A 27,243-nucleotide genomic window follows, 5' to 3' on the forward strand; every position below is an offset into this window, starting at 1 on the left:
TACCCTGTCGAAACTTCCCCTGTTTAAGTTTGAACCCGTTACCCCTTGTCCTGTCACTACAGTCCCTAATGAACTGTCTCTCCCCAGCATCCTCATAGGCCCCCTTCAGATACTGGAAGGCTGCTATGAGGAATTTGGATACACCAGGAATTTCATGTTGGAGGCACAGACTTGCTTGAAATAACAGAAGAGATAACATTATGGGAACAAATACATTATATACCACTAAGACAATCTAAGAGGGCCAGCCCAACTTCTTCTACCATCCCCTTACAAACACCACATCAGTTTTCTTACACCTCCTTGCTGCCTCAGGGAAGTGCAATTTTGTAGCACCAAACAAGCTGGAATTTTGGACAAATTCATTCCTGTTGTGCCTAGATAAGCCTGACCTCGCATTATCAGCTTCAGCAGTATTTTAGTAATAGCTCCCTACACTGAATTACTCAGTTTTCAATTCCAATGTCTTCCTAACCCAGCGTGATAGACATGAAATCCCCCTGACCCACATTCTTCAGGGGCCCTAACTACCACCCCATTACATTTCCTCTTCTCAAGTAATGTAGTATCTCCACATCTCCCTATTTTCCACATTAGCCAGCTCCTCTTAGCTTAATTTTCTTTGCTCTAAAAGTCTGTCAGGTCATTTTTGACACAAGGTGACCCAAGACACAGACAGCCAACGAGACGAAACAGCAGCAAACCATCTGGCCTAGATTTTATGCAGATGGGGTTGCAACACAGAAAAAGACCTAAGGAGAACACAGACAGCGAGTGACAGGAGACTGGCTGGGGCAATTTGTCAAAGCAATCTCATCACCCCTTCACCCAGAAACATGGCAAATGTGTGGAGAGACAGTGACACACGCCCAGCAGCAGCTCCTGTTGTCTGGACAATAAGGGAGAATGAGTTGATGCAGAGTGACTGCTGACACCTGAATGAGGTCAGCGATGACAACTTATGCATTTGAGCAGCAGTAACATCCTCTGCCTGCTCTGAGAGCTGGTGGGGGTATAATTTGGCTTTGTTTTAACGCATCAAGATGAGGGAAAAGTCCAGAAGTGGATGATGAACATGAAGGGAAAAAGCGTATTGAATCCAACAGGGTGTAGTAGCAAAATTGTTAACACCCTATAGAAGAGTTTGGGTTGGAAATGACCTTTAAAAGCCATCTAGTCCATTTTCCCCTGCAACCCTAAGCGCATCTTCAATGTATCCCTAGCAAAACCTTGTCCTATAAATCTGACCCTCAAAGCAGGCATGTGTCCAGATCGATATTATTCTGCAGTCAAATCTCTTCCATAATTCAGAAGGTTCATGTATCAATACTCCAAGCTAACACACCATGGCCTCACAAGCCAAAATACACATCTCTAAACATGAAGGTAAGAGACATGCTGTAATGAGCCGCTGAGGATAACCCCAGGGGCAATTCCTACTTTTAAGCCCTTTTCCACAAACTCATTCCAAGCACAGACTCCTAAAAACTTAGACTTTTACAGAAGTCCACTTAAAGCTGAGGTCAGTGCAACCGGGAGAGATTCAAGGATAGTTTCCAGAATTATCTTCTACCCATGAAAAGGAAATATCCAGAACCTATTCCTGCTCTTTATTGGGTTTCATTATCTTTACATCATTCACATTTCAAAGTGGTAAGTGCATGTTAGTAAGGAGGATTTAAATTCATAGCAAAGTATCTCACAGCCAAAGACATGCCACCTTGTGAGGCCTGTCCTAAGTCTCACCCCACATGCCTGCATCCATGTTGTGTGTTTTAAGGAAAATACAGGATCGGGTGTATCAACAGTGGCATGCCAATCCTTCCTGTGTCACCCCACTGGTCACAAATAAACTGATGCCATTATATGGAGGTCCTTCACAGGGTTAGTGTCATCTTCATTAAGTGAGCCTTTCCAGCATCACACCAGCTCTGCTGAGCCACTATGTGGAGTGCTCAAGCCAAAGGGCAAGGACAACACAGCAGGATGGAATGGGCCATGTGTTATCAACACTGCAATCATTGGTCTGCTACACAACATCTGGTACAGCATGGACCAGACCTGCTCCTGGAAGGCTCACAGGGGCTACAGGACTTCCAGGTGAGAAAACAGACTTTATGAAGCTCTGAGGAGGTGACCTAAGAGCCTGTTGGCTCTAGGAAGAGAGCACCCAGAGGCGTGCGACGAACATCATTACACTGAGATCCCATTGCTTTGGTCACAACCAAAAAACATCCTGATCTGATAAATTTGGGGGCAATTAATGATGATTTTATACACAAAGGTGGCCACAAAATCTGATATGGAAAAGCTTATTATGTAAAGAAGCAAAAGACAGATTTTAAAACGGAAGAATGAGATCAGCCTCAGTGGCTGTTGTTAGAGCTGCATCTTTCCTAGCCAGGTTCTAGAGAGTATTTCGCTCTTGTAGAATGAGATGGTTCTACATAATCGTTACGTGGGGTCTCAAAAGGAATTACACCAGAACCTCCACAAGATTATCAACCCCATCCTCAAGTGGAGGGAAACACCACCCTTTCCATACAGAAAAGGTAAGAGCCACCCAGAGAAGCTGTGGCTGCCCCATCCCTGGCAGTGTTCAAGGCCAGGTTGGACACAGGGGCTTGGAGCAAGCTGCTCTAGTGGAAGGGGTCCCTGCCCGTGGCAGGAGGTTGGAACTGGTTGAGCTTTAAGGTCCTTTCCAACCAAAACCACTCTGGGATTCTATGATATAACTTGTTCTGTACATACTGAATGAGCCACAGGGAACTTGTCCAGCAGAAGGCCTCAAACCCTTCAGACCCATCATCCTATTAAGTCATTTTATTTGCCAGAAGTGGGAATTTGTATGGATAACCTTTAAAGTACAGTAGCTGAACACAGGCACTGAGCTCAGCCACAGATTAAGAGGCATCCAAGTGAGACAAGCTTTAAGGTGAAGCAAAAAACATTCCACTCCCAGAAACCTGAGGTCAAGCACACACTGTGGCTGACAGCCTAATGAATAGGTAAGCAGTTTCGGGTGCTGCATCATGCTCACATCTGGGGTCTCACAGAGCTCTCTTGAAATAGCAGGACCTTGTTGTTCACATTGATTTGCTTCCTGACAGCAGGAAAGTCACTGGGATTTGATTTAAAACTGAAGCTAATTTAAGGGGCGGTGTACTTTCCCTTACTATAATTTATTCCTTTCAATATAAATGAATGCAACTGCTTGCTGTAAACTTCACATGTGATTTAGATTTAGAATCAGGTCTAATTATCTCTTTATTCAACAAGAAGTCAAGACACTCTCCAGAGCTCTACAATATCAGCATCTTAAAGGCTCACAAACTCCTATTAAACACATGCCAAAAGCCATTAAACTTTTCTGTCCCTTTCTCAACCCTCTGGGCAGGTTCATGTCATTAAGATTTGATCTGACCCAATTTATCCATTTCAGTGGACAATCAGGTAGTCATACAGCCTCTCAAGACTGATTCAGAAGTGTATCAAGTATATGCTACGCTCCTTCTTGGCACCAAAATCCTGCCTTCTGCTTGTTGTAATTTCACCAAGGTATCAGCACAGCAACTCTATGAGTTCTTCAAACGTAATTGTTTCCACAGCAATGAGAATGAGAGGAATTAAAAAGGAAGTCTTTATCAAGCTAATGTTTTCCTTGGGAGTCATTTTCCACTACAAATATTACATGTAATGAATGAAGATACACATTTTTGGTTGCGTTTTTCTCTTTCCACCATTCATTCCCTTTGGACAGTGATCATTCCAACGTGCAGTATCACAGATGAATATTTCAGGTAGAAGTGACAGCTAGTCCTTATGGAGTCCTATTTTCCAAGCAACAGATCTAGTGAATCCTGAAGAATGGCAGAACAGTTCCCTGTTGGCTTCCACACCTCACCATTAATGTAAATGGGCTGCAAACCAACCAGAAACTTGGGCAGATATTTATTGATGTAGTTAGTTCCTTACATGATTCCAAAGTTCTGCACCTGCGTCAGTTTAATTGGACTCTGATATATTTGAACTAACTCGGCTGAATCTTCCCTTAAAATCATGTTACTCACGAACTTAAGACTGTATTTGACATCAGCACCAGTGTAAAGCCACAACGGAGTGCAACACAAGATGACAGTATTTGTTTTGGCACAAGTGTTCTTTACACCACAGGTATGAGCACTCTGAGGCAGCATTAAAATTCAAGCTGTTGTAAAGACACTTAACATGCAAGGTCAGGTTAAAATATAAATAAAATCAAGTACTTAACATAATGTATCTCTTGCTAGTTAAATAATGCTGCCTTCTACTGCGCTTCCCTTTCAGACCTGCATTCCAGCATCTGTTTAGCTAAAAGATTCTCTTCTAGGGCCAAGTGGAGCAGGAAGCATCTCCCTTTCCCACATCTTTAGCTAAGAAGCAACAATGCCTCCCCTTTCTGAATGCACACCCTGAATTCCCAAGCCTTCACTGTGAGGGTGGTGAGGCACTGGAAAGGGTTGCCCAAGGAAGCTGTGAGTGCTCTGCCCCTTGCAGTGTTCAAGTCCAGGTAGGACAGAGTCATGGATGACATGGTTTAGCATGATGTGTCCCTGCCCATGGCAAGGAGTTGGAACCGGATGATCTTAATGTCCTTTCCAAGCCAAACCACTCTATGATTCTATGATTGTTTAAGATGCAAATCAACCTTTCAGAGAAACACAGGGATTTCTGGCAATGGTACCATTTCGTCTCTTTGCTACTACAAAATCATTACTTCAAATGGCCTTTAACAGCTACAGCACCCTTCCCAGACTTCTCTTTGCCAGGTCTGGTGGTTGCAATACCCTTACCTAGGCTGGTTTTCCTGGGAAACGTTCTCCCCTCTCTGGTAACCATTGTCTGCCACCTGGGTTGTGGAGCGCTTGACAATCTGCTTGAGTTCTTGTTCTAAGCGATCCTGGATGGCTTTCACCGTCTCTGGGATTTTCTTCAGCTTGGCCAGCCCTTTGATGAGTATTCCCATGAAGATAGTGCTGTTCTCCTCTGGATCCAGTTCTGCATCTTCTTTCATTTCCAGAAGGCTTGTGTCTCGCACTGGAATAGATTTACAAAGGCATAATCCAAGATTTCAACTATTAAACCCAACACTCAGCACCGTGCAGAAGCAGCATATCAACTCCTTTGCCTTCACAGAACTCCCACCACTTGGAACAACCAAGGAATAAACAAGGAAACCAGCAACACCCAGATTCTGGCTATTTCTGTTTGCTTGGGGGCTTCCCTATACATAAATACACCAGCCTGCACATTTGGTTGATGTAGGAGTGACAGCTCATGGTACAAGTTATGCATTAGGAAACAAAGGAAGTCTGGTGTAATTAAGCTAATCATAAATGAGATTTTTATACCACTACAAAACCCTTGAATGTGTTTCAAGGAGCTACAAGCCCTAAATTTCTAACCTAGCTGTTTTTCTTCACTCTGTGCTTCGCAAGAGAGGGGGTTTTGTTCTAAACAGTATCAAGCTTAACAGACTTCCAATGAATTCAGCGAAGTTTCCATTGCCAAAGTGAATGATTGTCTGATGTTATCCTATTCTGCTTTATTACGTCTGTCAAGAGGTTGATGAAGTAACTCAAATCTTTAAACAAGGCTTCTGGAAAGGAAAAGTGAGAAGAATTAGAGAGGATATTGTGGATACAGTCCTGAAGTAACAGGGATTGCACAGGGAGAAAATCTGTTGCTAAGAGACAAGGAAGAGGAAAGCAAGAGGCACTTTTAAGTATGTTCATTAAGCAACATTTCTTACTTTACAGATAACACCCAGCAACAACATAAGCATGTCCCTGTTAAAGACTGGGTGAAGCATTTAATAAACATCTTCAATCACTGATGTGAATAAAGTGTCTTCAAGACAAACTCAACTAATGGAAGGGTTACACTCACAGTGGCAGCACATGGACAAATGTGGTTGCGTTTTCTCCCTGCCCACCAAGCTAACCTTTATATATCCCAACTCTGCCCAAGAGATAACCATCAGAGGTGTCTGGGGCCTGGTGGCCCATGGCACTCAAATCAGGGGAGATAACACAACAGCCAAGGGCTAATCTGAACAATGTGTACCACTGCCACCAACCTTAAACCTGGTAAAGGTCCAACTCAGGCCACGTTCCTACAGTCGGGATGTAAACATGACTATGAGTCAATGGGCTTACCCCATGAGCAGTGGACAACCCAGTGCCTGTGGAGCTCTCCTGCATGGCAGTGGGTTGCACATCAGGATCACCCCAGAGTAAGGACACCTCTAAAGGTTACTCCTTGAGGTTGAGAGATCCCTTGCTGCAACAGTGATTAGCATACATAAGTGATTAGCAACATGCTGAACTTTGAAATCTTAATTAAGGGGTATAAAGGATTGATTGCACATATATAATCCTTTAGACATAAACCATTGACCAAGACTGGGACTAAGTCTGGATCTACCTGCACTTAGACTCCTCTTTGAGACCAGTTTAGAACTCAAGGGTTTCTGAACCTCATGGGTCAATGGGAGAGTCTTGACAGCTTTGTTTGACCCTGTCCTCTATGCAGTCAATACTCAAGTGTTTCACCATCAGATCTTTTTAAATCACTGCCACATTTACTATCATATTAGTTTAATCACTATTTCATACAATAAACATATTGCTAACTTCTCTCTTTATGAGTGAAGCGCACCACTCCATCCACGACAACAAACAGCACTGAAGTACAGGGTTGAAGCTATGCCATCCACCACCCCAAATCCCTGCACAGGAATTCAAACCCAACAACTGCTGGATGGTGACAGACGAGCCCTGTGGTTTCAACCTCTCAACAGATTTTTTTACTGAAATCAAAACTTCAGCAACCTGAAGGGATGTCAAAAGATCCACCAGAAGGGTTTCAATGACATGGCAGAAACGAGAAATGGCACAGCACAAGTTGCACCCAGCCCTGTAGCTCGCTGAAGTTGTGATACTTTAAACAGAAGAGCATCAGCACCCTCAAGTTACACAAGATCAGGAAAACAACAGCCCAAAGAGCCCAGATGGTGTAAACAGCACCATGATAAACACGTAACACTTCCTGCAGTATCAGCTTACACCAACCTCCACAGCAAAGCCTTGGTTCAGTTTGGAAGAGACCTTAAAGCTCCTCCAGCTCCAACCCCTGCCACGGGCAGGGACACCTTCCACTAGAGCAGCTTGCTCCAAGCCCCTTTGTCCAACCTGGCCTTCAACACTGCCAGGGATGGGGCAGCCACAGCTTCTCTGGGCACCCTGTGCCAGCGCCTCAGCACCCTCACAGGGAAGAGCTTCTGCCTAAGAGCTCATCTCAGTCTCCCCTCTGGCAGGTTAAAGCCATTCCCCTTGGCCTGTCCCTGCAGGCCCTTGTGCAAAGCCCCTCTCCAAGGGATGATACCAGGTTTTAGTAATGAACACCAGGGCGTTCTGTGCTTTTTTCCTCTCTCACACTCACTTTTTCCCAATTAAATCCAGTCAAATTATGGGGAAAGCAACTGGAAACACCCAGAACACGGTGATTTTTTAGGAGAAACAAAGATGCACATATACTCCTGCTCAAAGCTCTCATCTATCACACCCCTTTCAACCCACAAGGCTGCAAATCACTTTGTGCTCTATGTACATGGGCTACCCGCTTTGGTAACGCTACGTGTTACTCTCAAAACACCACAGCATGGCAGGCACACACACAGAAAATGAGCTCTTTGCAACAAGGGCTGTGGAAAAGACAGTGCTGGAAATGTTAGAGGGAGAAAGGCTTTAACTTACTGTTTTTAAAAAGCCCAAATATCTTTTCTTCCTAGTTCAATGTGAGGATTTCACACACTAAGCAACCTTTTAAGGGACAGGTCCCCATCATTACACTCCATCCCCTTTGTAAGCAGGCTGTAAATTATTCTTAATATCACACAATGCAATCCCAAGAGGGAGGAAACGCTGCCATATCCAAATGTGAGGCCAGCATTTAAGAGAACTAAAGGCAGCAATCTGGCTGAGAACTCTGCCAGCACATCAGATGTATGTGAAACTCTTCCATTTTCAAAAGAGCAAACCAATTTTGAACACCCTCAAATATCAAGACACAGATTTACATCTCTTACAAACAACAGCAAAGTGAATGGGTCAAAATCTAGGAGCAAGAAGCTTTGTTAGATCTGGTCTTTTGCTAGAACAGTGGGGACCAAGTTTCCTGCACATTGTGCCTATTAAACGGGCATCCTGGGTAGCTTTGGGGGCCCATTGATCCCCAAGATCTGACAAGATCCCAGCCCTGGGTAACTGAAGATGTTCTTTGCTTGTTTCTTCCCCGCTTCAAACATCCTCTTCTGTCATTTAATGTCATCAAGGATTTTCTGACCACAAAGCTTTGGCCCAGGAATGAGCCCCTCCTGTCCCCTACCTCTTAAAAAGGCATCAGAAGTAGACAGCATTGATACAGAAGTCCACCTTTAAAAGCGCAATCCCATTTGCCTTTCTCTGCAGGCAAAGGAGCTCCATGGGTGAAAGAAGATGTCCCTACATATCAGCTCCCAAAAATGAAAGCTATATGTGTATTTTCTCTTAAACTTATGAAAAACTTTGTTATTCATTTGTATAAAGGCAAAAATCACAACACTCTCAGAACTTACTCCTGGGTTTGTTTCTTGGAGAGAAGGGGGGTCAGCAGAATGGCTACTCTGGACTTGTGGAAGGCAGACTTTGGCCTGTTTAGGGGCCCTTAGGGCCCTTGGGATACAGTCCTGAAGGGCAAAGGAACCCAGGAAGGAATTATTCAAGGTACAGGAGCAGCCATCCCCATGTGCTGAAAGATGAGCTGGCAGGGAAGAAACCTGGCCTGGCTGAACAGAGAGAACAGGCTGGAACTCAGGACAAAAGGAGAGTTTAAGACCTTTGAAAGAAGGGGCAAGCAATGCAGGAGGACTACTGGGATGTCATAAGGTTATGTAGGGAGAAAATGAGAAAGGCCAAAGCCCAACTCAAACTTCATTTGGCCACTGCTGCAAAAGATAATAAAGTATCTCTATAAATGCGTTAGGAACAAAAGGAGGGTGAAGGAAAATCTCCATCCTTCACAGGACGCATCCCTGGCGGTGTTCAAGGCCAGGCTGGACAGAGCCTTGGGTGACACGGTTTAGTGTGAGGCGTCCCTGCCCATGGCAGGGGGTTGGAACTAGATGATCTTAAGGTCCTTTCCAACCCTCACTATTCTATGATTCTATGGAGGGGGAAACCTTAGTGGCAAAGGGTGAGGTAAGGGCTGAGGTACTTAATGCCTTCTTTGCCTCACTTTTTAATAGTAAGACCAGCTGTTCTCCGAGTATCCACCCCCTAAGCTGGAAGACAGGGACAGGGAGCAGAATGAAGCCCTTATAATCCAAGGGGAAAATGAAATGTCTCCTGGTGTCCAAAGGAAACTTCTGTTTTGATTTGTGCCCACTGCTTCTGGCACTGGGCACCAGTGATCAGAACCTGGCTCCATCCTCTCTGCACCCTCCCTTCCAGGTAGAGACCCCTCTTGAGCTGCCTCTGCTCCAGGTTGCACAGTACCAGATCTCTCAGCCTTCCTAGCACAGATGCTCCAGACACTAAAAACACCATCATGACGCTTTGCTGGACTCTCTCCAGTACATCCATGTCTCTCCTGTACTGGGGAGCCCAGCACTGGAGCCAGCACCCCAGGTGTGGCTTCACCAGTGGCCAGCAGAGAGGAAAGATCACCTTGACCTGCTGGCAATACTTTGTCTAATGCAGCCCAGGACACCTCCAGCCCCTTTGCAACAAAGGCAATGTGTCATCTGCTCATTGTCAGCCAGGACCCCCAGGCTTGCTGTCAAGCTGCTTTCCAGCTCAGTGATCCCCAACACGTCCCAGTGCCTGTAAGAGGCAGGACTTTGCAATTCCTCTGGTTGAACTTTATGAGGTTCCTGTGAGCCCATTTCTCCAGCCTGTCTGGTTCCCTCTGCATGGCAGCAATACCCTCTGGCCTATCAACCAGTCTGGGGTCATCTGCAAACCTGCTGAGGGTACACTCTGCCCCATCACCCAGAGCAGTAAATAACACATTTACTGAATGACTGGTCCTACTGAACCCACTAGGACCCCACTAGTTACCAGCCTCCAAGTGCCATTGATCGTTGCCCTCCGCACCCAGCCATTCAGTCACTTTCTGAGTCACCCAACCTGCAAACCTGCTATTTTTCTGTTGGGATGGTACAGGAGACTGTGTCAAAGGCCTTACTGAAGAGCAAGCAGACAATATTCTCTGCTCTTCTCCTGTCCACCAAGCCACTTATTTCATCATGGAAGCTTATCAAGTTGGTCAAAGCACGAATTCTCCAGGGTGAAACCACTCCTGATCATTTTCTTGTTCTAATGATGTCCAAAAACTGCTTATGAAACAGAACATTTAAATATGGTTTCTCAAAAGCCATCAACAACCAAAAGGAGTGATGGTTTTGGCACGTTCTTTAATGAAACATGCAGCTACTCCCAAAACATCACCACTGAAGCAGCGCATCTGAAAACACACAACTCTTCAAGCAGACAAAAATCTGCCCTCAGTTTAAAGCGTTTTAAGTTGAATATGTTCATCATTGATTCATCACCTAAGCAGTTAAAGGTGGAAACTTCCCCGCTTCTTGGTTTGCTGGTGCCCCATTAAAACACCTATTCCAATTGATGCTCTCTCATCTGTACAGTTGTGCCACTTCACAACAAAGAAACCCGCTGCAAGAAGCATTTTAATAGCTCTGGTCCGATGCCCAGAAAGGCCAATGGTGATAATTCATTTGAGCAAAGCAGCTAAAGAAAAGGCTTTAGGGTCTTGTTTTTCATGGCAATGAATGGTCAAAATCTGCTGCTCCTCATTACAGGAGATTTCATTAGCTGTGTGCTTTTATGGGCACCTAGTAAAACTTCATGTACTAGTGTCCAGGATTTATGTCCTTTCCGATTATACCATTTCAGCCTTCCAGCCTTCTAAAGAAAAGGAGGCAAGCTCAAAGTGCCCCAAAGGCATAATTTAAGATGCGAAGAAACGTCACCTCCTCGTTTCTAATGCTGAATCCTTGTTCTGACCCATGCATGGAGACAGTGAGCCACAAATGGACAGTTACTGCAGACATGAGGCCTTTAAGGATTTTGGTCCTTTTCTGTTCTGCTTTACTACCAAAGCTAGAAGAAAATGGGTCTCGGAGATCAATAACCTCAAAGCCTCAAGGCAAATCTCCTCTTTATAAAGCTGTTGTTCACACTGTTCAATCTATAGCTTTAAGGATGTTGGTCTTGCAAAAACAGAGGCATTTTGATTTGACATGGCCACTCTTTCAAACCCACTGCAAGAACATTTCATTCTGACAAAACTGGACAAAGCAACTCTGCCAGCCACGTTCAACCCCCTCCTGATACACACCAGCATGAAAACTGAGTCTCCAAATAAGAAAGCAAGTGCCTGATAGTCAAATATCCTACATTGGGACCATATATAGAAACCACGAATGAAATTATTCAGAGACAGAGAATCATAGAATCAATCAGGTTGGAAAAGCCCTTTAAGCTCATCCAGTCCAGCCATTCCCCAGCACTGCCAAGGCCACCACTGCCCCATGGCACTGAGGCCTCGTCTCCACGCTGTGTGAACACTTGCAGGGACGGTGACTGCAGCCCTGCCCTGGGCAGCCTGTTCCAATACCTGAGCACCCTCTGGGGAAGGAATTGCTCCTAATATCCAGCCTATGCACTTATATTAGCTTTCATCACATGGATCTAAAACCTCCTTGATTTTCCCTTTCCTTCCCCAAACACACATGCAGATTACACGCATCAATGCTTAGCTTCAAGTCATGAGCCATGAGTGAGGCTCGGTGAGAGAAATCATGGTCCTGCAAAACCAGACAAGAGGCTTTCATGTCAGTTATGTGGCTGCAAACCCTTCTCTGCAGGAAGAGATTTCCTCTCAAACATTCTAGGTGCTAAAACTTACCCTGAGATAAGAGCAAGCTCTGCTTTTTGTGTGGCATGACGGTGACAGCGGGAGAGAATCAACCTCACCTTCCCACCAAGTCCTCAGCTGGGTTTGTGCAAATGCAAACCAGCTAAACCAGGAAAACTCTGGTTTAGGGAAAGCCTCATTTAATTCTTAGTACAAGGGATAGAGAAGCCACTAGTTGGTGTCTGATCCTCAGGTGAGGTGAACAGGAAAAGATTTCCCATTCCTATGGCTTCTACCAACTACTAAATCCTTCAAGCTTATCTAGCTTCATGGAATCCCAGACTGGTTTGGACTGGAAGGGAGCTTAAAGCTCATCCAATTCCAACCTCCCCTGGGCAGGGACCCCTTCCACTAGAGCAGCTTGCTCCAAGCCCCTGGGTCCAACCTGGCCTTGAACACTGCCAGGGATGGGGCAGCCACAGCTTCTCTGGGCACCCTGTACCAGCGCCTCAGCACCCTCACAGGGAAGAGCTTCTGCCTAAGAGCTCATCTCAATGCATCTGTTCAGCGTGTTTGAAGTGGAAGCAACTGTTAAAACAAGCAGGGTGCCACAAAGGCATTTTTACAGCCATATTTGAAACTGGACCTTAAAGCTCTGGTTCCTGCAGGTATTTAGCAGAAATTCACAGGTCTTCACATGTTTTCACCTACACATATGCCCTTGTGTTTCTTAAGAACCAGAGCCCAAAGCAGGAACCATACTTGACCTTAGAAGCCACCACCCTGCTTGGATTTAGCAGCTGTATTTTTCTCTTTGAGCTCAGAAGGATGGGCCACTGAAGTATATTATCTGTTCAGCACAGAACTTATCCACACCATCAATGACAACGCTGTCATCACCTCAGCTCATCTTCTGTTGGATTTCCAAACAGTGTTCTCCAGAAAAGGGCACTTAGGGTTTTCAATGTACTGGGTGAGCACATTTTATAGTTCCAGGAAGAGCCTGGCAATGCAAGAACCTTCAGAGTACAGAAGGTTCAAGGAGAGAAACCTAATTTAGAAGGGAATTTATTTCTCTGAACTGGCATGAAAGGAAAACGTTAGTGGTGATGTGCCACAGCTGCAATCCTCAGGTGAACACGACCAAAGGGTTTGTTTAAGTGCAGCAGGAACAGCTTTAATTTCCTTATAAAGATTCTACAGCACAAGGTAACATCTCCTTTGGGAAGTGAATGCAGAAAGGACTCAATGTTGGCATCTTTGCTGGGCTGGGTTGAATGAGTCAGAGCATCATCGTGACACACATTAATATGCACGACCACTTCGTTTCATCAATAAAAAGCCAAAGAACTGAAATGACTCAAGGCAGAAACAGCTTTTGTTATGCAGACACATAAGTTATAAATTCTCTCATAGTCATGCAGTCCTGGAAAAGGCTTCTTTGAAATAGAATTATGGGGAAGAAATATCCATAAGTACATTGTGCACTTGAAACAAAACCATATGCATGCCTCATGCTGATCAAATGTTTCCTATTATAACCCACATCTTTCCCAGTCTGAGGGACACTTGCCCAGCACTCAATGATTCAGAGCATAGCAAGGAGCCAGGTAAGAGATATGCCAGTGTGTTGGGCATGAAGAGCAAGAAGAGATGTCCAGAAATGAGAGTTTTTAAGGCAGATTTTTAACTGAGTTGTACCAGTCTACCAGCTGAGGATGAAGCCATCGAAGTCTTTCTTCTTCAGACACCTGGACTGAAAGGAGTAGTGTAGTTTTCTGTACACAACCTAGTTCTTAGAGACCACTGCTGTGCTTCTTCCCTGCTGCTTGGACCCCAGAACCTTCATTCAAACACAGTATGCAATAACTGCTTCTTAGGACAAGGGATTTCAAACACCAACATTGCATCAAGCAAATCAAATTAGAATTTACCGATTTTTTTTCTGGTGGTTTATTTCCTCAGCTCCCCAGAATTCAATCATTGAATGGTCTCAGTTGGAAAGGACCTTCAGAACATACAGTTCCAACCCCCTTGCCATGGGCAGGGACACCTTCCACTAGAGCAGCTTGCTCCAAGCCCCTGGGTCCAACCTGGCCTTGAACACTGCCAGGGATGGGGGGCAGCCACAGCTTCTCGGGGCACCCTGTGCCAGCGCCTCAGCACCCTCACAGGGAAGAGCTTCTGCCTTATCTCCAACCTGAACTTCCCCTGTTTCACTTTGAACCCATCACCCCTTGTCCTATCACTACAGTCCCTGATGAAGAGCCCCTCTCCAGCATCCTTGTAGCCCCTTTCAGATACTGAAGGTGCTCTGAGGCCTTGTGAGCTTTAGCAAGAAACTGAAATTCTCACTGATGACAGGGAGAGAACAGGAATACTTGATTTCTTTCCCCAGGATTTTCACACTGTTGGTCTCTTCCAGGTTTCCACGACCAAGCTGCTGCTTGCAGCTTTGAAAGTTCACACTGGCATGTCACAAGTAACTCCTCACAAACCTCACATAGGTAGAAATACAGCCTCAGGCCCTGAGAGACCAGCAACCCTACAGGAGCAGAGCTAAATAACAAAAACACTACAAGAATGAAAGGCAAGAATAAGCTGAAGAAAGGCTCTAGGAGGCAAGAATTACAAGAAAAAAACAGAAACAAGATGACAGAAAAAGGACACAAGAATAAATAAGGATGAGAAGAAAAGATACTCTGCAGTTGAGGAATACTGAAACAGATTTTGGAGAATGGGGCATAAATGCAGGTCACTTCTGTATTATTCCTCTTGTTAAACAAGGACAACCCCACATATTAATCTACTGAAACAATACAAGGATTAAGTCCCTTTCTCTGCAGCACCTTCAAAGCCTCATACAAAAGCACTACTGAAACCTGAGTGTTTAATCCAGTGTTTGCTGTAGCAACAGGAACATGAAGATTGCCACCAGATTATCACTATGTATAGAAAGATCTTTAGTGGAAGTTTGGAAGTTCCCACAAGGAAAAGCTTTGACTTTTTGGCACCAACACAGCAAAAATATAGATATTTAGATATTCTACACACACTTGCCTACATTAAATAACGTAGATGAGATCTGTACAGCAACTGAGCTGACTGCACATCTCTCTTCTGCTCAAGATATGAAGAACATGATCAAAATCAGAACAGATGCAGAAAACTAAGTGTATTTAATTGAAGCTGATGGGGGGGATAAGAGGGGAAAACTACTTCCCAAGGGAAAAACACAGATATGGCCAAGTTCTGCCCCTGGACATGCCACCCATTCACTTTAGGACACTGCACAAAGCACTGCCTAACTTTCTGTCTCAGGATCTCCCATCAGCAGCCATCCATGAAGAAGGGATGATGTGCCTACTATGAGGAATACATGTACAGAAATACTCACTGCTGGAGCTTCCAGGAGTACTGAACTGGGAAGTTTCCAGGAACTTTCGAGGTGTAGATAAGTTGGAAACATCCATAAGAGGTACAGGAGAGGCATCTTTCACAAGTGAACTGTGTGAGGGGAAAGAAAGCAAAGAGTTCATTATTTACAGTCTTAGTTCAACAACAAGTAATCCATTTATTCCTTCAGTTCATAAGCCTAGAGCAATAGATACACATAATTTTGATACATGAGGTTTACAACACCTAACTTAAAGCACAAGTCCACAGATAAATACAAGTGGGTGCCTGCAGGGCTTCTGCCAGCTACTTAACCCATCAAGCTTTTCTAGTCTCATAGAATCACAGGATGGTTTTGGTTGGAAGGGACCTTAAAGCTCATCCAGTTCCAAACCCCTGCTACGGGCAGGGACACCTCATACACCACAGCAGGTTGCTCCAAGCCCCGTCTGACCTGGACACAGGCCTCCTATGGACTTGCTTCAACAGCTCCACGTCCCTCTTGCGTTAGGGAACCCAGAGTGGATGAAGGACTGCAGGGATGGGTCTCATTTGAGAGCAGGTTAGAGGAGGAGAATCTCCTCCCTCAACCTGCTGCTCGTGCTCCTTGATGCAGCCCAGCACAGCAGGTTTGTAGTTTCAATGAGAAACCTTTTTCCTCCCTTCAAGTTCCTTTTCTGTGCACTCCTATTTGCCTCCCTCTCCAAATGATTTTTCTTACTCAGACTTTCCACTTGGTCATTTTGGTAATTCACACAGTATTATTTGCCAAAGATGTGTCAGGCTGCCCCAGCTGCACAATGAAAGACACAAAGCTGGATGTGGCAGGGGAACACAAGCAAGAACTCATTTTGTAAGGGAGAAGGCTCCTATAATGGAGTTCAGTGAGTTCCCTTAGAGGTCAAAATGCTTATAGAAGCCTGCAATGACAAGAGCTAAACTTACTATCCTGCCTAAGAACCACCTATACTCCTTATACACCTACAATACCACACTTACAGGGATCAGCTATGCATTCCAGCTCAGCAGTGTGAAATAGAACACACTTAACATCAATACAAGAAATATTTATAAGCATTACTGCATCCTGGTTAACAGCCAGTTCAGAGCATCACACTGAAACAAAGCAACAAGACTGTGCTTGATGCAGGAGTTCATGTTATCAAGTATCAATTGTGTGCAACAGAGAATGTCGAAGAAAGAGAACAAGACCAAGATAAGGTTCCCTGTAGCAGCTGTACAAAACTGCAGTGAATTACCAGTCACATACTCCGTGTACACCAAAGCTTTACGTCTGTTTTAGTTACTAGGATGAGCAGGTAAGAGTGATGACTTGCTAGAACCCTCCTTGCTAGAGATTTCAACTTCGATCAATGCTTTATTTCCTAAATTCATTTCATGTAACTCACTATCTCTCCTCTTCTTTTTGGTATGTAGGTTTTATTCCTTCTCATAATAAAATGCTAACTTTTCTCTTCTCTGCATCTTTATTGTATAGTGGCTCCCTTTTTACTCCCTGTCCCTGTTTAGTGCCTTGCCCACTCTACATAAATTATCTTCCAATACTGTGTAACTTTCTTCTGGTCGCTATCTTCCTTCTTTCCCTCCCAACAACTCTATTGCCTTCAAACTCAGAATTCACAAAATTAGGAAGAAATAGCCAGGCTCTCCTAGAATCCCAGACTGATTTGGGTTGGAAGGGGCCTTAAAGCTCACCCAGTTCCAACCCCCTTCCACTAGAGCAGGTTGCTCCAAGCCCCTGTGTCCAACCTGGCCTTGAATACTGCCAGGGATGGGGCAGCCACAGCTTCTCTGGGCACCCTGTGCCAGCGCCTCAGCACCCTCACATCTATTCCTGTATCTAGATTCCTTATACCTAACCTGAACTTCCCCTGTTTCACTCTGAACCCATCACCCCTTGTCCTATCGCTACAGTCCCTGATGAAGAGTCCCTCTCCAGCATCCTTGTAGCCCCCTTCAGATACTGGAAGCTGCTCTGAGGTCTCCACACAGCTTCTCTTCTCCAGGCTCAACAGCCCCAATGTTCTCAGCCTGTCAAAACATATTTAAGTGATATTTAAGCTTAATTTCCACTGATCACAGGCACCAACCACGTAAGCTTCAACATCTCAGAAACACCACAGAGCCAAGACACTGCTCACGCACTTCAATACTGCAGACTGACTTATGGGTACCTGGAAGTCTTTTAAACCCTGGGCATTTGCTTTAGCAGATCACCAATTTTTCCCTGTCTTCTCCCCTTTACCTGACCTGAGCATCATGATCTCAACATGTGCAGGAAAGGTGTACGCATCACAGGATGAGAAAGCTAAAATGAACTGACCCCATCATAATTCTGTGGGAAGCAGCAAGAAAACATCAGAATCACCAAGCAGGAGTGAAAGAAAGAGAACAGAGTGTTCACAAGCTTGAAGGTTTATCAACGTATTTGGAGCTTCCCTGCTCTCTGCAGTCACAAGCATGAGAAACTTGCCAAAAATGAGTGGTTGAGGTGTAACTTGATGGCACTCCCCCAAGAAAGCTTCTGCTTATGAAAGGGTTGTCCTCTTCCAGACCTGCTCCCTCCCCCGGCTCATATCACACCAAACCCACCTTAATCTCCCTTTCTCCTTGTTGCGTTGTCCTACTCGGTTGGTTGATTTGATGTAAAGGTGACGGTGCAACTCATCTATAAGGACCAAGTGCATGTTCATCTTCTTACTGTGAAGCTCCAGTCTCAAGTCACTCAATCCCTCCACCTGAAGAAGGGGACCCTCCAAGGAGTCCACTGCTGACACCTAAAGAGGAACACACAGGACAACATTTAAAGGTCAATTTGTTCACCTCGGGACCTCTCTCTTTGATTAGGGGAGTGCCTGAATGATGATTCTACCCATAAATCCTTTTAAAGCAGAAAATGTTTGAGTAGTATTTCTTTATTTCTATTCCTAAAACTCTATAAAAAAAGGGGCCAAGATCTGAACAACTCCAATTTAATGAGCAGTCTTCAAATATTTGAGCATATGCATAAACCAACTTAGTTAAAACACAGTTGGTTAAATACAAATCAAAGCCCAGATTATCACAAAATAGAGGATTAGCAAGTGGGAAAGTGTTAGAAAAAGACACTGACAATGATGTTTGATTTTCTTTCTTCCTTTCATTACAGAAAAACCAACGAAATATTACTGCCAATTCTATAAATGGGGAGAAAATGGCTTACATTTTATTTGCCTATAGTGATGTCAAGACATAGCTGGAAAAGCTTAGGAAGCCTCATATTCCAGCCTACACAGCAGCTATGACATGTAACTACACAGTTTAAATACACACAGCCACCAGACTAATGAAAGTCATTGCTAGTTCAAAGGCAGTTTTAACTCTAAAGACTGAGGGGGGGTTCTAAATGCTCTATTTTTAAGGCTAAACTTAAAGAAACAACTCTATCCAAGCAACAGAGCAACAGGCGAGGATCCACACTCCAGTAATGCAAACAGCCCACAGACAAAGTTTCTCTGCTGCTGTGCTTCAGCAGTGACCAGAAGACATGCAGTGGGCACTACACCCTGGAAAAACCTGATTTCAGAGAGTCACAGACTGGTTTGGGTTGGAAGGGATCTTAAAGCTCACCCAGTTCCAACCCCCTGACAGAAAGTTTTAGGTGCAGCACAGTCTTTCTGTGCTGTTTTACTGGGTTAGGCCAGGTCAGGTCTCTTTAAGGACTATTCTGCTGTTAGTGTTGGGGTCCAACGGCCTCTGGACATGCATAGTCAGTGTGAGGGTTCTTCCTTGCTGGTACCTACAGCACAGAAGCTGTAACAGTTCATTCACCTTTTTTTAGCACTGTCCTTTGGTACCATGCTGAGCGAGAGGCATCTGTCCCTGCTCGGTGATACCAGTGTTCATTCAGCTTCTTCAGAAATATCACCTCTCTAGTGATAGCACGATCCCCCTGTCAGCTACGGCATCTTCTGCTGCTGCTGGAGAAAATGCAAAGGCATCTCCATGTGTGCTCAATATCTTGATATCATAGAATCAGATTGGTTTGGGTTGGAAGGGGCCTTAAAGCTCACCCAGTTCCAATCCCCTACCATGGGCAGGGACACCTTCCACTAGAGCAGCTTGCTCCAAGCTCCTGTGTCCAACCTGGCCTTGAACACTGCCAGGGATGGGGCAGCCACAGCTTCTCTGGGCACCCTGTGCCAGCGCCTCAGCACCCTCACAGGGAAGAGCTTCTGCCTAAGAGCTCATCTCAGTCTCCCCTCTGGCAGGTTAAAGCCATTCCCCTTGGCCTGTCCCCACAGGCCCTTGTCCAAAGCCCCTCTCCAGCTTTCCTGCAGCCCCTTTAGGCACTGGAGCTGCTCTCAGGTCTCCCCTTCAGGAGCCTTCTCTCCTCCAGGCTGACCCAGCCCAGCTCTCTCAGCCTGGCTCCAGAGCAGAGCTGCTCCAGCCCTCGCAGCATCCATTTATATCTTTAAAGCAAACATGGACAACAGGCATCAGGAATGAAAAATCAGTGCACAAAAGCAACACTGCAAATTAGCATCTCTCCCAGTTCACTTGTTTTTCTCACTAGTTAATAAAGCACTTCCACAGTTATACAAAATAATGAAATGAAATAAAATCCCTCTGCAGTGTTCAAAACCTCAGAGCTGATGCTGTAACGAACTAGAAATAGCATGTTTTGCACACAGAGATTTAAAATAGATAAAATCCCTACTAACTAAAAGATATCATTAGTGAAAGAAGACATTTGCTGCCACTTCAGGATTTAAGTTTATAGCAAATCTGTCAGCTAAACATTAAAAATTAAAAGCAAGGAGATACAGGAAGCAGACAGCCAAGCTGAGGTCTGCTCCCTCAATACCAGTAAATATTAACTATACCAAAAGAACATCTATCAACACCGTATTGCTTTGCTTGCCTTCAAATCATGAATGACCCTGACAGAGCTTTGGGGCCATCAGGCTTTTGGAATTCAGAGCAGTTTATGAGAGGAAGCTGCACTTTTACCTTCTTCCTGAGAACTTTTGACAGGAAGTCCCTAACTATGAAGTTCTATTGTCTGCATGGATGATGAGAATGTGCACTTGCTGCCAGTCTTCAGGATAGAGCTTGGCCTTAAGAAACAATGTGTGTCACAGTATTAATCACAGAGGTCTCAACAGGCTTCTGCCAAACTCAACAACCCTGCACATTCAGCACCATTCAGGGGATATTCATCACTCAACACCAAGCCCTATAGAATCACAGAATCAACCAGGCCGGAAAAGACATTTAAGACCAAGTCTAACCATTACCCAAGCACTGCCAAGACCACCACTACCCCATGGCACTCCATCCTCTTTCTTCCCAGTACCTATCTGTGAACAGTTATGGGAAGTTTGGCCACAGAACACCACAAAACCACACCACAGATCAAGCAAAACAACAGATTGGGTTCTCCCTAAAAAGCTGCAGAACCAGTGGAGATGGTTCAGCAGACACAGCTTGGAAACCTTGGACACAAGAGTAAGTGCTGATTTTCAGCCTCTTCCTTTGGCAGGCAAGATGTACCCCAAGTTCTTCAATCCCTTGAACTTCCCCAGGCACTGGAGGGGAGCTGCAGGCATTCATCACTGCCCTGCAGGCTGCCAGCAACTTCAGCAAAGCAAGAACAAAGCCAGGAACAACATTTGTCAAACTGAGAAGCTGAGAGAGGAAAATGCAGCAAGGGAAGAAATAAAAGAAGCAGGAAAATTACAATAAAAAGTTTCTAAGACAGCCAGGAATCTTATTATCTAAAACACAAGCAACAAAAACTGAAAGCCTTGCACTCAGATCGTTCATCTCTTAATTTATCTTCTCAGTTTCTAAAGAGTCAGTTGCTCTCAAAATTAAGACCAACACAGAATCCCAGACTGGTTTGGGTTGGAGGGACCTTAAAGCTCATCCAGTTCCAACCCCTGCCACGGGCAGGGACACCTTCCACTGGAGCAGCTTGCTCCAAGCCCCTGTGTCCAATCTGGCCTTGAACACTGCCAGGGATGGGGCAGCCACAGCTTCTCTGGGCACCCTGTGCCAGCGCCTCAGCACCCTCACAGGGAGCTTCTGCCTAAGAGCTCAGCTCAGTCTCCCCTCTGGCAGGTTAAAGCCATTCCCCTTGGCCTGGCCCCACAGGCCCTTGTCCAAAGCCCCTCTCTGGGTTTCCTGCAGCCCCTTTAGGCACTGGAGCTGCTCTCAGGTCTCCCCTTCAGGAGCCTTCTCTTCTCCAGGCTGACCCAGCCCAGCTCTCTCAGCCTGGCTCCAGAGCAGAGCTGCTCCAGCCCTCGCAGCATCTCCATGGCCTCCTCTGCACTCGCTCCAACAGCTCCACGTCCCTCTTGTGCTGCTGCCCCAGAGCTGGATCAGGACTGCAGGGGGGGTCTCCCCAGAGCACAGCAGAGGGGCAGGATCCCCTTCCTGAGCTGCTGCTCACGCTCTGGGGGGTGCAGCCCAGCACACGGGGGGGCTCTGGGCTCAAGCACACACTGAAACTGGGTCATGGGGAGCTTCTCATGGATCAACACCCCCAAGTCCTTCTCCTCAAGGCTGCTCCATCCACTCTCCCTCAGCCTTTGTCTGTGCTTGGGATTGCTCTGTCCCATGTGTGGGACCTTGGACTTGGCCACGTTGAACTTCATGAGCTTCTCACAGGCCCACATCTCCAACCTGTCAAGACCTTTTTAGATCACATCCCTTCAGGACAGCTTTCAAACACATCTTTTAACAAAAAATGGAACAGCCAACCATTTAGTGCGCTTAAAAACATAAAACCAACCCAAACCCCCACATTTCTATACTCAGACCTTTCTTCTTCTGCAGAAAGCTGTGGGGTTTCCATGGGGGGAAAGGGGCTTGGGGGTTTAATTTTTGATGGCACCTCTGACACTTCATATTTGCAGCCAGACCAGCTTGTATTCGTGTCCTTGCTAAATGGCACTCAGTGATTGCACTCTACAGCCAGGTTTCAACACCAGGTACTCTCAAAGCCTTTTCACTTGAGGCCACCCCGCTCCAGTCAGGCCTCACTTCACCACTGTTTTATCTTCGGAGATTCCATTTCCCATTACCAGCAATTATCAAGATAAAGCACAAAAGAAAAGCTTTCATGTGGGGCTGGAAAGCAGCTGAGGCTCAGTCCAAGATTATGGAAGTCAAGGTAAGGTCTATACCTGGTTTAGGTGACAACAAGTAGAAGCATGATGTTTAAAACCAGAAAGGGTTTTCCACTTCTGTAGTTTTACTAACAGAAAGATGATTTAAGTGCTGGCAACAAGCAAGCTATAAAGCAGCGCCCCAGATGATGCTTCAGAATACATATGTCACTAAAACCTTTGTCTACTTTGTGCTCGACAACCTACCACAGAACAGGAGCAGAGGCAACTAAAATGAAGCAAAGATGTCTACAAAGAATGCATAAGATCAAAAATACACTACAGATAGAGCTAACAATGGATCTGTTACAAGGAAAACCTTCCAAGCTTGTGTCCCCCCTGCTATCCTGAGAAGAGTCAGTTCTTAAAATTCAGTTTCAGCAAATAACCACATTGTCATCACAACAGCTTTGCTGTCCAGAGCAGGGAGATGAAGAGTTAGAGACAGATGAGAAAAGAAGCTGCGTGGAGACCTCAGAGCAGCCTGCCAGTATCTGAAGGGGGCCTATAGGGATGCTGGGGAGGGACTCTTCTTTAGGGACTGTAGTGATAGGACAAGGGGTGATGGGTTAAAACTTAAACAGGGGAAGTTTAAATTGGATCTAAGGAAGAAGTTCTTTCCTGTGAGGGTGGTGAGGCACCGGAATGGGTTGCCCAAGGAAGCTGTGAATGCTCCATCCCTGGTGGTGTTCAAGGCCAGGCTGGACAGAGCCTTGGGAGACACTGTTTAGTGGGAGGTGTCCCTGCCCATGGCAGGGGGTTGGAACTGGATGATCTTAAGGTCCCTTCCAACCCTAACTATTCTATGATTCTATTGATGGAAAAAAAAAGGGAGAGCAGTAACAGTAACAACAACTCTGTTGACTACTTGGAAGCACAAGCAGAAATAGTTTATAATTAGCTTTAAAGCCCAAGTATTCCTCTGGATCATGTCAACAAGCTGGTCAACCATCCTGAGCAGGAGTAAGGTTACAAAGGGACCTGGAAACCCCCCATGGTGGGTCAGCTGAGAACACAGCCAGTGCCACATGCAGCCAAGGAAAACAACATGAGCACCAAAAATAAGACCAGAAGACTTCAAAAGTTGAATTCCCAATGGGTACTATCCATTGTCTGTCACTGGCAAAGTCGAAATCAGGACCAGAACTTCATGCCCCCACTCAGTGTGTAACAAACCATCACTTACATTATGCAAGAGACCCAAGTACATGATAAAAATACTTTAAGGTGATCAAGATTTACTGTTGCATCATCAACTCTCTCAACTTGGGCATTCCATTTCAACTGGTTGTTCTTAACCTGCTCCCATTCCACACCCTGGTATGCAAAAGGAGGTGAGTGGAGACAGGCTGAGCAAAGCACTAACAGCTCAAAGTACACCATAAATACTGATGCTCCTCAAGTTAGTAGTGACTCCTTCAGTTAGAAAACCTTAATTCAGTAGAAAACCCCTGATATTTGGGTTACTATTTTTTGTTGTGCGTGCTGCTCCTCTGGTTATGGTATAAAGAATAAATCAAGGAAAAAAGAAGCACATTCTAGAGAGAAAACTAAATGCTGGGGGTTGAATGCATTCATATTGCTCACACTACCCCTAAACGTGAAAAGCTTTTCAGATTTTAAAAGGCAACTGGCTCCTTCTTGAATAATAACTTTAAAAAAATAGGGATTTCATATTTAAATGGCATCTCTAATTTTCCCACTCCTTCATTCCAAAGTTATCTGGAGTCTTCAGCCAGACGGAGCCCTTCACTGCTAATTACTTATATCAGCCTTTAGGATTTTAATTTTAGTACTTTGAACAATTAAGAATAGAAAAGCCTTAAAGGCTACACCATTTCCACATCAGTTTTAATATGTTCAGTACATTAAAGCAAGCTTGGGATTATTTCAGTTCTCCAGCAGCGTTTTGAACGCTCCCTTCAAAAGAAGGGCTGGGAAATGAAACAGCTCGACGTGTAGAGAAGTACAAACCATAGAATCAGAGTGGTTTGGCTTGAAGGGACCTCAAAGCTCCTCCAGCTCCAACCCCCTGCCATAAGCAGGGACACCTTCCACTAGAGCAGCTTGCTCCAAGCCCCTGTGTCCAACCTGGCCTTGAACACTGCCAGGGATGGGGCAGCCACAGCTTCTCTGGGCACCCTGTGCCAGCGCCTCAGCACCCTCACAGGGAAGAGCTTCTGCCTAAGAGCTCAGTCTCTCCTCTGGCAGGTTAAACCATCCTGTTGTCTATTGCTAGAACAACACAGTTTCTGCCACACTCATCTTTGCTTCAAAAAGCTTGTGGCACATGAAAAAGAAAAGGCATTTGAACCATCCCATAGGGCACCAGCCATTAAGGATAGTGCTGAGGCTAAAGGCTATTCACACCTACTGAAGAGCAATAGCAAATGCACAATCCCCATATACTAGGGGGAGAAATTATTGTAGTTGCTCAGACGTATGGCACAGTCACCCAGTTACACATCAGTGTAATGGCAGCCAGCACACACTTGAGTCAATTCAAGTCAAAGAATTTTGGTAGCCAAGAACAAGCATCCATACTGTTAGCAGAACACTACCTATCCAGCTTGGAAAGAACCTCTGGAGGTTTCCAGTCCACCCTGCTGCTAAAAGCAATGCTAACTTCAATGTTAGACCAGGCTCAGGGCCTCCAGTCAAGGTATGGAAATCTCCAAGCATGAGGATTCACAGTCTCTCTGGTCTCTTGCTCCCGGTGTTTAATCCCTCTCATGGGGAGAAGTTTTCTCCTTATGTCCAGTAACTTTCTCCCACAAAAAGTGCTAATAGTTGCTTCTTGTTTGCACACTTCTGAGAGGAGCCTGCCTCCATTCCTGGAGCAACCTGGTCTAGTTGTCCCTGTCTATGGCAGGCGGTTGGAAGTGGATGAGCTTTAAGGTCCCTTCCAACCCAAACCATTCTATGATTCCATGATTTTCCCTCCAACACTTTTAGATGGTCACAGCACCAAAAAAGGCACTGTTCTCTGCAGGCTGAACAAACCCAACTCCTGCAGCATCTCCCAATACATTAAGTGCTTCTAACCCCAACCCACCTTGGGGGCTCTCCATTGTACTCACTCCTGAATGTTCCTATTCCCATACAAGTAAAGGAACATACCTTTCCTGCAGAGGGTCCCCCAGAACTCGCACTCCAGATGCAGCCTCACAAGTACATAGTTACTTCCCTTCATCTGCTGCCTCTGAGCCTGCTAATACCAGAGCAGGACATCCAAATAACAGCACACAGTGTGACTGAGCCTGACACTGTGTTATCCAAAAGCCAGTGAGGGAACCAGACCTTTTCCCTGTCACTGCCACCCTGCACACGCACACGGAACTAAGGGTGCAATTACCACACCAGCCCTGCTTTTTGCTCCTTATCCTCACTGTGGGAAGCACCTTGGATAATGATGATTAAAGATGCTCTAAAACATGCAATGGTATCACATTTAATTAGATTTTCTTCTCTTTCTTTTCTTCCCTCAGCTTAGGCTACATTTCCCAAGTAGTTACCTGGTCTTTAATACTCCTATTACCTACTGTGTGCTATTCATACTAACAAAAGGACTAATAGATGTAGAAATGTACATAGAGGAGAAGAATTAACACTACAAGGCTCTGGTTAAGACTGATAATGGAATAGCAGCCTTTTCTCAGAGAACCTGAAAATGAGATGTACAGAAGAGAGCTACAAGTGGTTTCAGGGGCCAGAATAAGCAGCTGAGAGTCCTTCAAGCCCCTTTCTCACACCCACCTGGCTTACCTAAATGGAAATAAGTGATTAATATTCACTTCTGAGGCTGGGGGAGATAATGGCATTTTATGTTTGAATACCTGGCCATAAAAATCATTATAGGTCAAAGAGCTCCTCTACACTTATCTTTTGGCAGTGGTTGGGATGCAGAGAGGAGCTACAACAAAAGAAAACAGCTGGAAGGTGAATCAATCAACAAACATCTGGTTGCTCTTCTTTAAAGAGATGATTTACCATGCAAATAGTGCCAAAAGAAACCATAGATAATCCCCCCACCACCTTTATTCTGCCTTTTTTGAACTCTGAAAGAGGTCTGTCTCCTCAATTGAAAGCCACAAATAAATACAAAAACGCTGTATTCAGTCATATCATAATTAAAACATTGGCCTGATTACAACAGAATTTGGCTTAAATAACCCAAGAGCCACACTTAAATACAAAATCACTTCATCTAACTCAAAGTATTGGTGTGGATTACAACAGAATTTGATTTAGATAATGTATCCCTGCCCATGGCAGGGGGTTGGAATTGGATGATCTTAAGGTCCTTTCCAACCCAAACCGTTCTATGATTCTATGACAGTTATTCTGGATGCTAAAATCTACTTATCTACTTATTATTGTACACATTATTACCCCTAGAAAATAAGGCTCAACGAAGCAAGCCTGGAAAAAGAGCTCTGCTTTGTATGAGCTAAAACCCCTATTTTAGAGGAAATAACAGTGGCACCAGAAGCTCTCTGCAGCTTGTTTAAAGGTTACAGGCAGTTTATAGCAGGGCTTAATTGCCTTAAAAAGAACATGTAGCAAAACATTTGCTGATTGTAACATCCCGCTTGGAAGGGTTTAATTTAGCAGTTTATAACAAAGTAGAACCTAAGCACTAGTAAGAGATTTGTTAAAACTCTTTGTTCTTTCCTGACTTTGGCCAAACACAGGTAAAGCTGCACATTCCCTG

The 27,243-nt window shown here is 45.0% G+C and overlaps 1 protein-coding gene across 2 annotated transcripts in view; it reads right to left on the minus strand.

Annotated features, from left to right (window-relative positions):
- EXOC4 (exocyst complex component 4) overlaps positions 1-27,243 on the minus strand; it is a 394,793-nt gene that overhangs the window by 329,774 nt on the left and 37,776 nt on the right. For both annotated transcript variants that reach the window (XM_061467959.1, XM_061467960.1), the window contains exons 4-6: positions 17,968-18,152; positions 15,356-15,465; positions 4,833-5,076 (exon numbers count right to left, since the gene is read on the minus strand). In XM_061467959.1, coding sequence (XP_061323943.1) covers positions 4,833-5,076; positions 15,356-15,465; positions 17,968-18,152 — 539 coding nt within the window. The remainder of the gene's footprint in view (positions 1-4,832; positions 5,077-15,355; positions 15,466-17,967; positions 18,153-27,243) is intronic.

Source organism: Pezoporus flaviventris, unplaced genomic scaffold, assembly GCF_033815535.1.
Source record: "Pezoporus flaviventris isolate CSIRO_AGI_PZ_B2104156 unplaced genomic scaffold, CSIRO_AGI_Pfla_v1 ptg000046l, whole genome shotgun sequence".
Taxonomy (NCBI): Eukaryota; Metazoa; Chordata; class Aves; order Psittaciformes; family Psittacidae; genus Pezoporus; species Pezoporus flaviventris.